Source organism: Homalodisca vitripennis, chromosome X (genome assembly GCF_021130785.1).
Source record: "Homalodisca vitripennis isolate AUS2020 chromosome X, UT_GWSS_2.1, whole genome shotgun sequence".
Classification (NCBI taxonomy): Eukaryota; Metazoa; Arthropoda; class Insecta; order Hemiptera; family Cicadellidae; genus Homalodisca; species Homalodisca vitripennis.
Window position 1 is genome coordinate 126,454,903 of NC_060215.1, and position 17,892 is coordinate 126,472,794.

The 17,892-nt window shown below is 35.5% G+C and overlaps 1 protein-coding gene across 1 annotated transcript in view; it reads left to right on the forward strand.

Moving 5' to 3' along the window:
• The window catches only part of LOC124369615, a 32,816-nt gene extending 22,169 nt beyond the window's left edge, over positions 1-10,647 (forward strand). Inside the window, exon 4 of the mRNA XM_046827665.1 lies at positions 10,400-10,647. Within this exon, the coding sequence (XP_046683621.1) occupies positions 10,400-10,647 (248 nt within the window). The remainder of the gene's footprint in view (positions 1-10,399) is intronic.
• The last annotated feature ends 7,245 nt before the right edge of the window (positions 10,648-17,892 follow it).

A 17,892-nucleotide genomic window follows, 5' to 3' on the forward strand; every position in this document is an offset into this window, starting at 1 on the left:
CGAGCCGAACCTATTTTCAAAACTAGGGCCGTTCTATGAAGAGTAATCACACGAACTGACAGCTTGAATTTTTGTACACAGTTGTGTACACATTCATACCGAAATAATAGGTAATAGAAATAAGTATAAAATCCAAAGGATATCACACGAGTTATTGTTCAACGTTTAGAAGATGCTCCATGTATATGGTCAGTAGAAGGTTTAATACAGGTAGTTTCAGCTTCATAGATTATTTAATAATTTATTTTAGGATCTTATTGTAGAGTCGTAGTAGAAATATTGATCGTATACTACTATAATCAGAATTGCTCAGAGCTGTTACTGACTCTGGCGCGCCGCACCGCTCGGGTTGTGAGGGACGGGTCTGGCCTTTACCTACTGTAACAACAATAGAAACTGACTTATCGGTTGGGTTGGCCATAAACCGACCCTAATTAAAAATGCCGAGATGCGCACAAATGATTTGTACCCCGGTTAAGGCACCGCTGTTTGGAGTGGACAATCGCCCCTGAGCAAGCCCGTAATATTACACGAAAAAGCTCCTCAGCCCATGTGACAGTTCTTGGGGATGCGATAAGCTGCTGTCAACTCTAACTAATTTGGTGTGGCGTTTAAACATTGTAAACATTTTTTTCTCATTTAAAATTTAGTTCAAACATATTTTTCAATGAAAAAACTACGTCATCAACTAACGTTAGATCAATTTATTCTCTAAAACTATTTACATGTGGAAATACTTCGAGATATGACAAGGAGTTCAACAAACATGTTAATGAAATTTTTAGAGGATGTAAAACTAAATGGTACGACATATTAATGACATATGCTTGTTATATTAACAGGCTGGTAATAGTATTACTTAGTTACATAATTAAGAGTACCCACTGTCGTAATACAAATTTATATCAACTGTTCTGCAGTTAACTGCAATATAATAAAATAAAATATATATCTAACTGTCTTAATTACTGAAGTGACCCTCACAAATAACTTACAATGCAAGGGTAAAAAGTTTCCCCAGATTTTAATTATCAGTATAATTACTCAAGAAATATATTAATGAATTACAAGTTTTATAATTATTATTCTTCTCCATTATGTGTGGTAAATTAATAAACCAGAAGCCGATAGTCAATTTGCATTGCATAAGCACGCAAACAAGTTTTTATTGAAATCAATAGAAAAATATGTATAAGAAAATGTCATCGTCAGCTACGCAACTGTAGGTAGAGATCGGAATGGAAGGGTGGGTATCTTGGAGTTTGCTGTCTTGCTTCTCATATAAACTACCGCCAGACACACAGATGCATTTAATATCACAGTCAGAACCCATATAAGGAGTCTGAAAGTTGACACTTTAAAAGTCTGTATATAGTTATCTAACGCTATTTTACATAGGGACTATTCACGAGACTGACGGTTGGTTTAAAATTTTTATATATATGAAAAATATTTCTCAGAAAAAATATACATTTATATTTTTATGCGCTTGATAACCCTCGCCCTATTGTTATTTTCGCAAAAACGAGCTTAGGTATAAATTGAATTCTTCCATATTGATTTCAAGGAAATCCAGGTCGTGTACTTATGAAATGAAAATTGGCTCACATTTGGTTTCTGGACTATCAACATCTCCGACGAACTTTATTTTAATATTAGTTGCGTTAAATTTTAATATTGGCCAGAATGTGTAATAAACTTTTAGGCAAATTTTTAGTTGTCAAAGGACAACAAACCAATTTCGTGAAAAGAATTCAAATAGTTTTTATTGGAATATAGTACCTTTAGTAAATTTTTTTGAAAAAAAACGCCAGCAGAAAACCATTAATCTAGTATTGTATGGTATATTTTCCGTGACATTAAGAAAACTTTTTTGATTAGTTTAATATTTGGTTTTCTATAATTTGTGGCCACATATTTTAAACTCTATGTGATAAAAATTGTTACCATCAGTTTATTTTTATATAAAGACAACAACTTTGCCGTTCTAACGAAGTATGAACGTTCTTCTATCACGGCCACTAAGCTGGCAGAGGGAAGGGGTGTTCCGGTGGATGGTCGACTTCACACTATAGAATTCGATTATGTCTTTAGAAAACAGGACCGCCTGTGACCTGAGCACCGGCGTACTATGGCCGCAGGGCCAGCCATGAAAATAAAGCTTCTCAGCTCAGGAGACAGGTATTGGAAATGCTATAAGTAAATTTCAACTCTAATGAGCTTGGTGCGGTTGATAAAATTTTCCAAGCATAGAACTGGCATAAATACTATAAATAATAAATATGCATACCCACACACGTTTTAAAATACATATAATACATTTTACAATCAAACCAATAAAAGTGGAAGGTAGAGGAACTAATCTGTAATTTTTCAAACACAACTATTGATCTGAACCTGTATACATATTACTTTATAATGAGTGGCATATGATGCCGTTACCTAAATCTGAAATTTAAATACTGTGTTAGTGGTATTGTGATTTTGAATGTTGAAGTACCTTGATGAAAATATAATTCAGCACTATAAATTATAAATGTTATCAATACAAGGAATTACTGTATAATTAATTGTTTTAAAGTAGTTTAATGTTTTTCATTATTAGTTTTTTCAGTATTCTTCAGATTCAACGATGAAATAAAAGCATTATGTCATCGTTAGTTTTGATGATGGAGTGCAGTTGGTGTTCTGTGCCCATATAACAGGGAATAATTCTTACTGGCCAAATGTAAAAAGTAATGTCAGGTACGAAAATGCTGTGAAATTTTCCAAAAAGATTCAGGTTTTTACTGGACGCTATATTATATGAGAGTGTTGGGTCCTAACTACAATCGTAGATAATATAAAACTGTCAATTCACTAAAAACAAGAATATTTAGTTTAGTTACCTTCCCGAATATATCACTACAGAATGTAAGTAAAATTATCTGACAAGGATAGTATTTTTCCCCCATCTTCTAGTATTAACTATGCGTAAATGACTTTAAAGTTAAATACTAATCTTCAAACACATTATGCAGCAGTATAATAATCGGCCACTTTTTATGGAACGGTATTTTTTAACATTTTTATGGAAGTGTCCAGCCGTTTCCTTATCATGTTTCTTCTCAACTACCCGGTTTTTATCTTCATAGGGAACGCACATTTTCCAATCAAGACACCTCCGATTCCCCAATCCTGGGCCTCTGAAAGGAATCTCTTTGTATAGTTTTTCTTTCCCTTATTGTGAATCAAGGGTAGCCACTGGTGTTTTTTCAACTTTAAGCATGAACTTTCTACATCACAAAATTGAAAGATCGTCAACCTGAGTAGAATTGCCACCTTTCTCTGGCCTTTCTACTACCAGGACCTTTAGTGAATGATCATTAACTTTGTTATTTACTGTTGGTTTATCAATCCGTTTTGGCGGATTCCTTGAAAGAGCTTCGGCTACTTTATTTAAGGCTGCCTTTCGATACTGGACTGAAATATCGTGTTGTTGCAGCTCCAGGATCCAACGAGCAAAACGACCCGTTGGTTGTTGTATTTGACAACAACCACTGGAGCGCCTGCTGATCGGTGATTGCGAGGAAATGGCAAACTTCAATGTAAGGTTTAATTTTTGTACCGCACACACCAAAGCCAAACATTCTTGTTCTGCAACAGTAACAATCCTTTCTCCCTCTGTTAAGAGTCTACTTGCGTACGCTGTAGCTAACTATTGACTAATTCGCTTCTGGCTCACATAGGCTTCCAACCCTATCTGAGATGCATCTACTTGATAGACAAATTGTTCACTGAAATCAGGGTATGCCAGAATAGGGGCGTTGGTTAGACGACGTTTTAGCTAGATAAAAGTCTCTCCATGCTCTTAGGGTCCATTCCCACCTAATCGCTTTTAGCAGTTTAGCAAGTGGTGACGTCAAAGTCCCAAAACCCGCAATGAATCGGCAATAAAAATTCGCAAGGCCTGAGGGACTTCGGAGGTTTCTTATATTTGTCGTCGTTGGAATGTCCAAGACAGCGAAAACTTATTGTGGGTCTGTGGATATACCTTCGAACGCTTTCGGCTCCTATTATGTTGTCGAGCAGTCGTTAAAACGTTGCTCCTGCTCAGTGCATCCTAAACTGCATCCTTGTTAATTTGTATATGCCTTTCCCTGTCACTGTAAAGGCCGTTATGTTGCAACTTTCCTTCACTAAACCCACTTGCCAATAACCAGATTTTAAGTCAAGAGTGTAAATAAATGTAAGCTCTTTTACCTATTCAAGAATTGTGTTGATTTGAGGCAACAGATAAGTCTTTTTCGGTTTGTGCATTCACATTTCACAAAATACCAAAATTGTCCGGAAGATTTCTTTACTAAAAAAACTCGGAAACTCCAGGGTTTGTTAGATTTATCAATTATTTCGTCGGTCAACATGGAATCAACTTCATAGTTTATTACCTTTTTCATTGTGGGGTTACATAGATAAAATAATCGTTGGATCGGTTCACCATTTTTATCGCGTGGTTTACAATGTTTGTAAGACCAAGAGAATCCTTATCCTTAGAGATAAATCGTTCTCCAGAAAATATTTTACCTCATGTTCTTCCTCCTGGGTCATCGTGATCATAGCATATATAGCCGGTTCTTCGCTGTTCTTACTTTCGCACACTCCTTCGAAACATTTTCCTATTTTAAGTCGATTAGTTTTAACGGACCTATCATGTCTATATCAAAAATAATTGAGGGTATATAAGTCCAAAACGGTAACCAACTTGAACGAATGTTATAATTTACTATTTCTTAAATTGCCTGTACTTCCTTCAAATTCTATCCCTCTCTTTTTTTTCGATCGGACATTTGAGTCTGAAGTCTTTCCGTTGTTATTCGCTCCCGTTTCTCAATTAGACTCTTATATGTCGTATCGTTTACAAGAGAAATCATCGCCCCAGTGTCAATCAAGGACTATTATACTAATACAGACTTACAATACTATCATACCACTAAACAATACCGGCATTTATGATCTTGTGTCTTTATTCCGAACTCCGGCTGAACAATATTTCATGAATTCAGCGATGTATTCCACCCATTGCCGCCATTCAGTGGGGGTTGGTAAATTCGTTCTCGAGGCTCCAGGGGACCCCCATTCTCCTGAGCCTTCACTCCGTTTCCCAAGTTGTATTTCAGGATTTTATAACCAGGGATCTTACAAAAGTAACACATTAAAGTCTTCGGTAATTGAAAATTTCTAGAAATGGGGCCTGCAATCTCGCAATTCCTACACACGTAACTGAGGACGTTCTTCGGGATAGTCATGTTTCCTTGGGTGAGTACACATTCTCGTCTTAACGTCCTTTGTTCTTTATAATCCGCTTTAATATTATTTCTCTGCCTATCGGATAATTCATTCGACCCTTTTAGAAAAACCTGTAAGATCTTCGGTGTTCGTTGGTTTACGTAGATATTTCCGCTGATCCGATTTAGGATGTTTCACCTGTGATCTGACTGTACCAACTGCTAGGCTACTTTATTGGTGATCTTGGAAACACCAAAAAGTTTTTTAAGAACTTATTGTTGGAGCTATATGCGGTTTCAGGCACCCAGAGCCTGGACTGGTGCTGGTGGTGGCCAGTATATGTGAGTTTCACGGATATAGGCTACAACTCTTAGTGTTACGCCGTGCCGAAGAAATGTATTCACTACTCTTTCGAATATCTTGGCGCTTTAAAGTCAGCTTATACTTTGGGTGCATATTCGCATACAACCTATCAAGCTTCTCTACCGGCGTCATACCGCTTCTTGATCGCATCTACGTATTCAAGGGCACTAAAAAACCTGAGGGGTTCAATATCACCTTGGTTTCTACGTTTGATTTCATCATCCGTGTTTGTTCTATAGCCTGCTGGAAGGAAGTTCAGTTTACAGCCTTAGTCAACAAAAATCCCCAAAACTTTTTTATTTTTTTAAAAGGAGAGATCTTACCCTTTTAAGCGAGGATCTTATCAAACAGAATAAGGGGGAGAGTCGATACAGTACGAGGTTGATGGTACTGATAAAAAGTGCAACGATCACATACAGGATTTGAACCTGCGCTATCTCTAACTCAGACCCAAAGTCCAACGACCTAGACCACTCGGCCATCGGAACTCCCAACAATCTCTATTATTCCAGTACTACAGCAAAGCTGTGCCTTTTAGCAATTCAGGAAGCGCCTTTATAAGGTCACCGCCTGGTATATTATAAGCTTCCATAAGCTCATTGAGACATTTCTGGAAGGACCCAGGGTTTTGCTCTCCATCGAAATGCAAATTTCGGTACTGCAGATGTCAGTGGAATTCACATGCGGCCGTGGATGACGGTTCCTCTCCTTCACTATTCCATATTCCTGAAACTTTAAGTGCGATTCATGCTGCCTAAGAGAAGATGAAATTCCTTAATTCCAGACCCGAAATACTGACTGGTCGTAGGATTCTGAAGTTTAAAGGCGTCACTGTATACATGTTTCTTGCACTATCGTAAATTACACTGTTCGAGTAGTTAGGTCTAGTATTTCAGTCAAGCGTGGTTCTACTCTGCATTTTAAGCTACAACAAATGCCTTTTTACTTCGTCACCACTATTATCGGATGGAATTTCGAGTATTTCACTCAGATTAAATTTATATTTTGGGTCCTTTTATCAATTGCTTTTCCGCTAATATTTAGCTCGATATTGTCTTTGACTTGCGATATATTTCTGCCTACAACCTCATCTAATCTGGCGGTCAGTAGGCAACGAAATTCAAATGGTCCAAAAAGGCTGCCATGAAAAGCTGCAGACTCATCAGATGATATGGAAATTCCCAGAAACGTTTAAGTGAGACTTGTTTAGTGCCAGCATTGTTCAGATTTCTAAGAATTGTAATAATTAGAAGCTACCACCTTGTAAACTGCAGATGTATTTATGGTTTTTTCGGTAAGTATTAGTGGACTTTGGGTTAGGGAAACGTCCAAGGGTAAAACGTCAGTAAAGGGTCGTAGTAGTCGGTCGGTGCAGTCCCACTTAGAGCCACGGAGCTTAAAAAAATCTTTTAAATAGCAATTACAGTATGATTAATTCTTTGAGAAATAATAATTTTTTTCATATTATTTTCTTAGATTAGAAAGTACTAGTGTGTGTAATGTTTATTGTTATGTTTATAATATTTACTTTGGCTCCCAAAAACGAGTACTGTCCACACTACGACTATACGTATATAAAATAGTAGCATGAATTATATAGTTTAATCAATGACTTACTGTCGGATTTCAATAGAGCATATTAGAGTTCTCTATGATATTATAATTTAATGAGTTATTAAACTGGAAATCTTAAAAATAGAAAATTGTTAACTCTATCCAGAAATCGGACAATTTTCTTAATTCTGTGTGATATAACTAAATTAAGTAATTTTGTAGTAAAACGTTTAAATGAACGAATTTAAGACACTGGTTTATTCAAGATAATAAATCGGAAATGGATTAGTTTCCTTGACTTTACATTCTACAATTAGATGGTGGGGGCAAGCAATTATAGTTAATTTTGATGTTTTTTACGGAATAGATTTTTTACAAGATTTTTATAGATTATAGTTTTTTATAGACTTTCGTACTAAGGTATTCTTATGAAAATTATTGATACGGTACATCTTCACTCTCCTTCTATAATACTTGCATTGTATTCAGCTAAGAATATGAGTAGTTACCACTTAATTAGGTTTCTTTAGTTTCTTAAATTAATTAAATGATTGACTAGTCTAGACATGTATGATAAACTAACTCAGTTTACACTTGTATTTATTTTGTACAACATTGTCTTTCCGTAATCTTTTTATATTATTTTTCCTTTGTAGGGCTTTATTCCTAAGTTGAATTAGGCCTGATAATATTTGTATGTTAAAGTTATTGCAAATACTATATATAAATACATTGGTATGAATTGAACACATTTGCTAAGTTAGTTTAGAATTAAATTTAACTATGTTTTGTTTTGTTATAGATAAATTTCATTAAACTTTGGAGAGGACGTCAAAAGTATACTAATTTAAAAACAAAAATTTAAAAAAAATTATTAAATTATAATAATATAAAAACAATGGAAAAACACAAAAAAAAAAAACATTTTTAAGGTTGCCATTGGAGGTCCAAAGCCTACATTTGAAAAGCCGATGGAAAATGTAAATAAAAAAAGAGAAGAAAGATTAGACTTTGAGAAGGCAACTGATTTTTTACTGACTCCCCAGTGGCATAGAAGAAAACAGACAAGTGTTTCGTATATTTCTGGTTATTACAACATGACAAAAACTTAAATCTACGCTATAAAACTTTACAAACACTCAGCCAATTAAGGAATTTGATCATTATATTTTTTAGTATCTCACACACACACACACACACACACACACACACACACACACACACACACACACACACACAAACACACACACACACACACATGCGTTTATATTCTGATCTTTCCTCCTCTTATAGATAAATAGTCAATATGTATGTCCAAAAGTACTTGCGCATTTATTTATCCAGCAATTTGTACATAAACCTGAATATATTAATATTTTAACAAACTTCCGTCAAGCTTTTATACATCGCCTGCTTTTAAAAAGCGATACAAGCAAAATAAACTTACCACAGATTTTTGCCTACTACTGGGGTAGTAATAAAGAATTCAAGTGGAACAAGTGATAGTTTGAATTAAACTTTCTATGAATAGCTAAAAAATGTTTCAGTTTAATCATTGAGAATATTATTTTTGGTCTGTTTTTTCCACATTATTTATTATAGCTACTAACTTTTTGACAGAGACTTTCCGGTCATTTCACTGTTAGTCCATCACTTAAAAAAGAGAATCTCAGGTAGTGATTACGGCATGTTACTTTTTGGATATTTTCAAATTAATTCTATATAGTGGCTTTTGGATTAATTCTATATTACATTTTCTGCTTCATAATTACAGTCTTTTAAACCTTAAAAAATAATTATGCCTATTCAATCAGCAGATATGTATTGTAGAGCAAAACGAATTCATGCTTCAATATTCTCTGTAATATATAATAGATATAAATACATATATATATAAGAATTTATATATTTTTAATGCAATTTTATAATAATATAATAGTTTATTGGTTTTTAATTCTATTTCTGTATTTAAACGTAAAACTACGTTTCCGCTTATGATTGCAACAATTTCAAACCCTATTAATCAATATCACACTTCACCGCTTGCACTTGAAAAATACAGAGTTTTAAATAATCAATGTTATTTTGTTTGTCTTCAATTTTTTATTACTCATATGTAACAAACAACTTACCATTGTTACATCTTTTGTAATATATATTAATGGAAAAGGTCTAAAATCATATTATAATGTTTGACTGATATTACCAGCAATGTACATTGGTTGGAAGCAAACAATACCGCGTTATGATTAAGAAGAGTAAAATAGTTTATACATTGTTTTGGGTGATTTCCCTGAAAAAAGTCACTGTCATAGCTATGTGAGAGGAAAAGTTATATAGAAGTTAGATTTAAGGGCATACTTTGCATTTTTTTATAACTTAGAAGCATTAATATTGTAAAGAAACTTTTGTGGCTGGTAATATCAGAAATTCCTACAAAAGCAAGTCCTTATATAGTATTATGTATTAGGGAATTAAAATAAGAACATTCATTAATAAGGTATCGTTTACAATTCTCAAAGTGTTCAACAAAAGTTTCAATGGTTTTAGAAATCACATCTTCCTGTCTCCTAAACATTTGTTCTAAAAGTTTTTTTCAATGGCCATCTGCTTTAGTCTTTTAATCGAGGTCTACACTTTTGGTTTGGTTTTTGTCATGCGAGGGTCTAAAATTGATACTCTCCCATTCTGCTTTATTCTTCGTGCTCTTGGCCTTCCAAGTTGACTTCTGTAAAGCAATAGAACGGAAAAAAATCCAACCCACATTTTCCACAAGTAGTTTAATCCCCATATTCAGGCAGGTGTTTCTTACGTCTCACATATCATACTGATAAAAATTTGTATTTATAATTTGTTGAAATGTTTGTGAGATTTTAAAGAATATGTGAATGTATTTGTTTATTGTAAACCATGTCAGCAACCTTTGCAACTATACTTCCCCCGGAACCCAAAAGCTTTCGTTTCCCGGAAGCTGCCCGCCGAGTCATCGAAGAAACTTCGGCGGTTCGCTGACTGCCATCGTTTATGGTTAGAACTAGGGCGGTATCTGATCACCTTCAAACCTCTAACTTTCGTTTTTAAGTAACGAACACATACTTGGAAAATGCTTTCGCTTAGGTACGGCTGATTTCTACCTGAATACTGTGTGCATGGAATAATGGAATAGGATTACGGTTGTACTTTGCTGGTTTTAATAATGCAAAGTAATGATTAATAGGGACAGGCGGGGGCGTTCGTATTGTGACGTTAGAGGTGACATTCTTGGATCGTGGCACCAAGATCAACTGGCACCAATTTGCAAATCACCTCGCTGAAAGACATCGGCCACCAAAAACTCCTGCCGAGTCACTGGACCAGCTAGACCAACAAGTACTTGACTTAACTACCACCCACCAGGAATCTAAGACAGTATCGTCATCCCCTCTCTCCCGGATGGACATCTCATCACCTCTACTGAGGACTTGAGAGAGGAGGTTTGCCTTCGTCGCAGACTGCGAAGGGAGTATTAGTAGTCCCGTTGTCCCCAAGCCAAGCAGACCTTCAACCGTTAGGCCAAAAGGTGCTCTCTTTTCCTGGTGGAACACGGAGCGGCTGCTTGAGATGACTTCGTGGAACGTCAAGCTGACGGTGTTGTCAGCGTCATCTGGAAAATCTACAGGTCTCTCTGAGCAGCAAAAATACCAACCGACCACTTCATGGCCTGCGTGGCATTGTCTACTACCTTTGAGATCGAGCGGAGGCCTTCGCCGATACCATGGAAGACCAATTCTCCCCAATCACAGACGTCTACGACGAGGACAACTGAGGGATGATAGAGGATATCCTGGAGGGATACCAACCCGACGACGACGACCAGTGCCCCACGTGACAACCCTTGAAGTCCAAGATCACCTTCGTCACCTTCACCCGAAGAAGACCCCTAGCCCAGACTGCTTGGGAACTGTAGCGCTGAAGAATCTGCCGGCTTGGGTGATCGTCACGATCACCTGTACCTTTAACTGGTACAGCTTACGCCTGGCTCACTTCCCAAAAACACATGGATGCATGCCAAGGTTATCATGATCCCCAAGCCCAGCAAGAACCATCTCTTCCCGAAGAACTAAAGGCCGACTTCTCTCCTGCATGTGCTCTCCAAGATCCTGGAGACGATCGTCCTAGCGAGATTCCCTGAGGAGTACTTCGCGTCTATCAGGACTGAAAAGTTCGGCTTCCACACAGGCCACTCCTCCAACCTTCTGCTCCGCAGAGTCCTGAATACCATCACCGGAGCTGTAGAGAGGAAGCGTCACTCCACTTCAGTCCTTATAGACGTGAGCAAAGCCTTCGACAAGGTGAGGCACGAAGGTCGGCTCTTCAAGCTGACATCGTCTCCGTTGCCTGGCAGGATCTTCAAAATACTCTGTCACCTCCATCGCCGGACCCTCTCCATCAAAGTTTCCCTATCTGTCTCCACGACCCGTCCAGTGACATCTGGTGTGCCACAGGGGTCGGTCCTTGGACCGATCCTTTACCTGTGGTACACCAAAGACTTCCCAGTCGCTCCAAGAGTGCAGCTGTCCCTGTACGCCGATGACGCACTCCTCACGGCCACCTCTGCCAACCCGAGGATGGCAGGATTCTACATCCAACGGCAGCTGCATCTACTGGAGCCCTACTAGAGAGGTAAGCGGACGGCCGTCACCTGTCGTTCAACGGAGACAACATACCATGGAAGACGACAGTCAAGTACTGTAGATATTCCTGGACACCCGTTTGACCTTCACTCCCCACGTCCAGAGGATCTGCGGTCCAGCGAGGCAGAGCTTCGCCAGCATCGGCCCTCTGCTCAACTCCACGAAGCTACCGACCAGGACGAAGGTCCTGCTCTACATGGCTCTTATACGACTAGTGATAACCAACGCGGGCACCAGCATGGTACCATCTCACCTGCAAGACCACCCGGAGAAAACTGCTCGCAGTCCAGAGCGTGTGTCTCCGGCGGGCCACTGGATCTCCCTGGTTCGTGAGGAGCACCGTCGTCAGAGTTTCGTCCGACGTCCCTACTATCAGGAGCTTCGTGGAAGACTTAACATCGAGTTATGAGGAATCCGCAGAGTCCTCCCAGAGATCACATCCGGAAACTTCGTGCCCAGGAGGTACCCCAACTGCGTCTTACTATGGACATCTGAACCGACTACACCAAAAACTACACTACAGAACAGACAGGCAGCAATAATTGCTAGGGCTCAGACCCTTTTTTCCCTAGGTAAAAGCCTCACGGCAGGGACCTAGATAACATAAGTGTTTACCCTTAGGAAGTCGGCCCAAATTAGTCGCTGGTGGGACCGTAAGGCCGCTGCAGTCGAGCTATTCGAGCCGCCCAGTGTTTTGCACCGCGTGTAAGCGGGCTCGCAGCAACGCTAAGGGTCTGGGACAAGCCGTGAAATCCGTAGCGGCCGTTCCGCCACCCAGAATAATGCTCGGGTCGGTAACTTGAAATCCCTGTTAACAGCTAAAAATCTAATAAAATGGCCAAAAAAGCATTTTAAATATGCTGTACAGCCCACTACTATACTTTGAGTGGGTTTTGTCTACTTTTTATCTTTCATTCTTAGGACACCACCACCGCCCTATAAGAGAACAGGAATTTCCAAGAGACGTTCCGCTGGAACGTCTCGCAAAAATCCGAGGTGCATTTCGATTAAAATTTTTAAATATTGTTCACAAAATAAACTCGGATTGTTGTGTATTGAAATGTTAAAAGTATAAACAAAATCTTGGCGATTATTCGGAAAAAACTATTTACCGAAATACGAGTGTTCAAAGAGAATCGGGAAAACAAAACATCGGTTTGAAAAATAAAATATTTCGATAAATAACCTATGTAAGGTGGGTGCCGGCATTATTTATGCATATTCGGCCACTTTGGGTTTGGCCGTAAAAAATTTATTTACCGAAATACGGCCGGTGAAAGCGCAATCGGGACTTAAAACATTCCGGAGGACCCGAAGTGCATATAAGCCTAGAAATCGGTTCATATCCTATTGTCAAGTATGTCTTGGTACTACGTGAGTTTTCAGCCAAAAGCGTTTAATATAAATTATCCTCAAAGTAGGCTTGCTCAAAAATAGTCAAAAAAGTGTACATTCTTACAGTATTTTCTATACGGACTTTTTTCAACCAATTGTAACACTTGTATTATAAAAATTATAAAACCTCAAAGTATATTGCGTTTAAAAAATTGCTTGCATACAACGGTACTGCCACAGATGGCAGTAAAAAATCATTATGGCAATAAAAAATAAAATCATTTTATTTTATAAACATAAATATTTCCAAAATTATATCTCAAATATGAGAAAATTTTGCAGGTACTAACAAAATATTATAGTAAAAAGAGTTCAGTCTATCGCCTAAGTTTTAATTTAAACTTTTATATCACAATAATTCTATCTTATAATAATAAAATATTTCTATATTAAGATGGATATGGTAATAAATACAACTAGTAGTACGTTAAAATAAAGTAAACAGTTTCAATGAACTAGCATGGAGTAGGGTTGTCTATTAGGTACTCAAGTACAAAATGTGCAATATTCTTGAATGCTATTGATATACGGTAATATTAAGAAAGAGAAGCATTATATTAGTAGTTTGAAAATTAGGAAAACTGTAGTGAATATTAACCATTTCATTAAGCGTGTGCAGTCAGCCGTTTGAAAATCACTTCCTTTTGATGTGATTATCACACGCTGCCCAGTGAATACGGGGTCTGAGGAACTAACTGCCCAGACCTCTCGGGGACGTCTGTAAGTCCGCTAATCTTTGCTATGAACATCATGTGATGTTTAAGACAGAGTTCATCCATCACTAGCCTAAACTAACCTAGATATATTAATTAAAAAAAAACAATTTTATAACACTACACCACTGTCCATGCAACAAACTATACTAAAAACCGAACTAAAACTAACTTAAAACTAAAACACTGTACATGCCACTACCTAAGCGTCCATGCGTTAAACGTAACTAAAACGTACTCAAATTATGTAACCTAATTAGTATTTAAGTCTTCATTGTACTACAAATATTTGCAACAGGATTTTATTTATAAAAATTAAAATTAAAATCACTAACAGAAAATTTTAAATTACTTAAAATATTTACAAAAACAAGAAAATGCGTGAATGGTATCTGCATCATTCGTGCGACAATGTGAATTCTGCTTTAAACATTTAAAATTTATATATATATATTTATTTATTTATATATAAATAAACACACACACACACACACACACACACACATATATATATATATATATATATATATATATATATATATATATATATATATGCATATATGCAACATAAGTAGATGTATATAAGCAGGTTCTACCTCACTTTTGGAGACGAACAGAAATTCTATATAAAATCTGGTTCAATGTACCATAAAGGAAGCTGAGAAATAACGCAGCAAATCTCAATGAAAAATTAACCGAATCTACATTCGTTCGTCTCCAAAAGCGACCCAGAACCGGCTTATATATATCTACTCAGTCTAATGAACCATAAATGAATCTGAGGAATCACGAATGAAAAATAACCGAATCTATAGCTGTTTGCTTCTACTTTATTAAGCAGTTTTAATGTTAAATATATTACTAATGTTGTTAAATCTCCTTAGAATCAATGACAAAATAATCTTCGAAATCTTACTCTTTATTCAACAAAGTTAATTATAACATATTCTTTGTCTTTTATTATCTTTTTCCCAGTAACAATCAAGTGTAATTTATCATTTTTATTTAATTCTTTAATCTCTTTTTCATCCAAAACAGTCAAAAATCTATTTGGCAAATGGACTTTGAAATCTTCCAATTATGCTATGATTGTAAGCCTGAATTTATCTTTCATTTTATCCAATGTCACAATTTTGTATTTCTTATTTTCTTCTATATCAATTAATTTCTTATATTCTTTAAATCTTAGTTCACCAACTTCATTTAATTCCTTTAGTAGCTCCATTTATAAAGGAAAAAATTTTGTTAGTGATTTTCTAAATTCCAGTTTTATAGTGAATTTTGTGAAATTTCATTCAAATTAGCAACTTTTTAAGGTACATACAAATTGGTACTAGAGGCTTTTAAAAAATCCTGAAAAATCTATCGAATTATCTCTAATTATTGATTTTAGCTTAAAAGTTGCTAATTTGAATGAAATTTCACAAAATTCACTATAAAACTGGAATTTATAAAATCACTAATAACAATTTTTTCCTTTATAAATGGAAAAATGAAGCGAAGTAAAATAATATGTCCGTTTTGTAAGAAAGAAATCCTAAAACAATGATCGCCATTATAATTCTAAAATTAATCTAAAAAACAGAGGCATTTACGAGAAAGAAATAAATTATTTTAGGAATTGGGCTAAAGACAATCAAATTGTCGATCACGAAAAGATGTATAATGTAGAAAAATTAAGAGAATTAAAGAGAAATTTCAAGAAGGAAAAGAAAAATTTCGAGCTATTTAATGATGAAAAAATTAATTCAATCGCTGAAAAATTGTCCAATGAAACAAACGATAAAACTAAGTCTGAAATGATCGAAGAAATTGATAAAGCTCTTAACGAAAAAACTGAAAATATCATTGATGTCGAAGTTTTATCCTTTATACACGGTCTTTTCAAGCAATACATTTTAACAAATTTAAACGATAATTCCATGTAAATTTACAAATATCTATCAGTTATGCGCCCAGAAATTAAAAATTTAATAGAAAAATTTCAAGAAAATGTTAAAAATATGAAGGGTTATCTCTCTTTGGAATGTGAATATGAACGAACTTTAGTGAACGGTGAACCACAAACATGTCCAATGTATTTTACTATAAAAGCAGACGAAATCTTCGATTTAAACAATTTTTTCACTAAACAATTTAATAAATTAACACATCGTGAACAAACAAATCATCCAAATAAGGGTTCTGGATGGACATTTAAAAGCTGCAAACCACTAGTTTTGAGCCTCAATAAACACAAAATGATGATGAACGCAGAATCATATATCGATTTACCAAAGAAAATCGAAGATAAAAAAGCTTGTATGAATATTAAAAATAAAGATGACTATTGCTTTATTTATTCTATCCGATGCGCTTTTGAAAAACCCGAAAAGAATGCTGACAGATTAAAACAATATGGAAAATTTGTCAATGATGAAATATGTTTTGGTTTTGAGTATCCAATGTCCTTAAAAGATATACAATTATTTGAGAAACGAAGCTACAATTCCAAGTATAAGTATCCTAAAATGTATATCAATGTCTACAGTTTTGATGAAAAATATTAAGGTTGTTCCATCACAAATTTCTGAAAAATAATGTGCTGAGTTAAACATTGATTTATTGTATTTTAAACAAGATGATGAATCCCATTATGTTTTGATAACAGATTTAAGTAGATTAGCGAGTTCTCAATTATCAAAGAGTGCTCACAAGACGTTCTTGTGTAGGAGATGTTTAAGCAATTTCTACAAATATAGTGCTTTATCGGATCATTTGAAAATTTGTAAAAATCATGAAGTTTGCATACCAGTTATGCCGTTTCCTGGTCAAACAACATCATTTACTAATTATCAAAAGAAGTTTAATCATCCGTACGTTATTTATATGGATTTTGAGAGTATATTAGAGAAAATTTCGAAATGAAAGAACAATCCACAAAGATCGACCACAACCAAGATTCAGAAGCTGATGCCTTATCGATTTACTCTATATTTAGTGTCGAATGAGACCAATCGCATGTACAAACCGATATTTTATCGAGCCAAAAATGAAGAATATTTGCCAAATATTCCAAAACAATTGTCCGAAGAATTCAATAAATTATCGAAGTACATAGCGAAAAAATATAATTCAAAAAACATGAAACCTATGAAATTGACAGAAGAAGAAATTTCATATCAAAATTCAAACGTTTGTCATATCTGTGAATGGTCTGCTTATGATGTTGAGTCAATTCAGTATAGTTTTAATCCTGATAATTGGAAAGATAAGAGTTATAATAAAGTGAGAGATCATTGTCATTTAACCGGCAAATTTCGAGGCGCAGCTCATTCATGTTGCAATTTGAATTTGAAATTTCCACAAAATATTTCAGTTTTCTGTCATAATATGTCAAATTACGATACTCATTTGTACATAAAAGAGATGGCTAAACAATGTGGAAATGTTGATTTGATTGCAAACACAGATGAAAAATATATACATTATTCAGTAAATTCTGGATATGGCTATGAGTTTGACAATGATAAGCCTAGAAAGTTTGTTAAGTTTTCTTTCGTAGACACATTTAGATTCATGGCATCGTCTTTTAAAAAATTAGCGGAAAACCTCAAGAAAGGTGACTTCAAGCATACAAATCATTTTATACAAGATGGTCAAATATTGAATGAAATTATAAAAAGACAGCCAAATGACGAAGACGAGATTTTTAAAATATTGGCTGGAAAAGGCATATTTCTTATGAATTTATCGATAGTATTGAAAAAACTTGATTACACAGAAGAGCTGAAAATTGAAGATTTCTATTCACTTTTGACAGATGAGAGCATATCTGAGAAAGACTTTCTACACTATTTAAATGTATGAACCAAATTAAAAGTGAAAAATCTAGGAAATTACTCTGATTTGTACAATATCCAAGATGTACTATTGCTCGCTGATATATT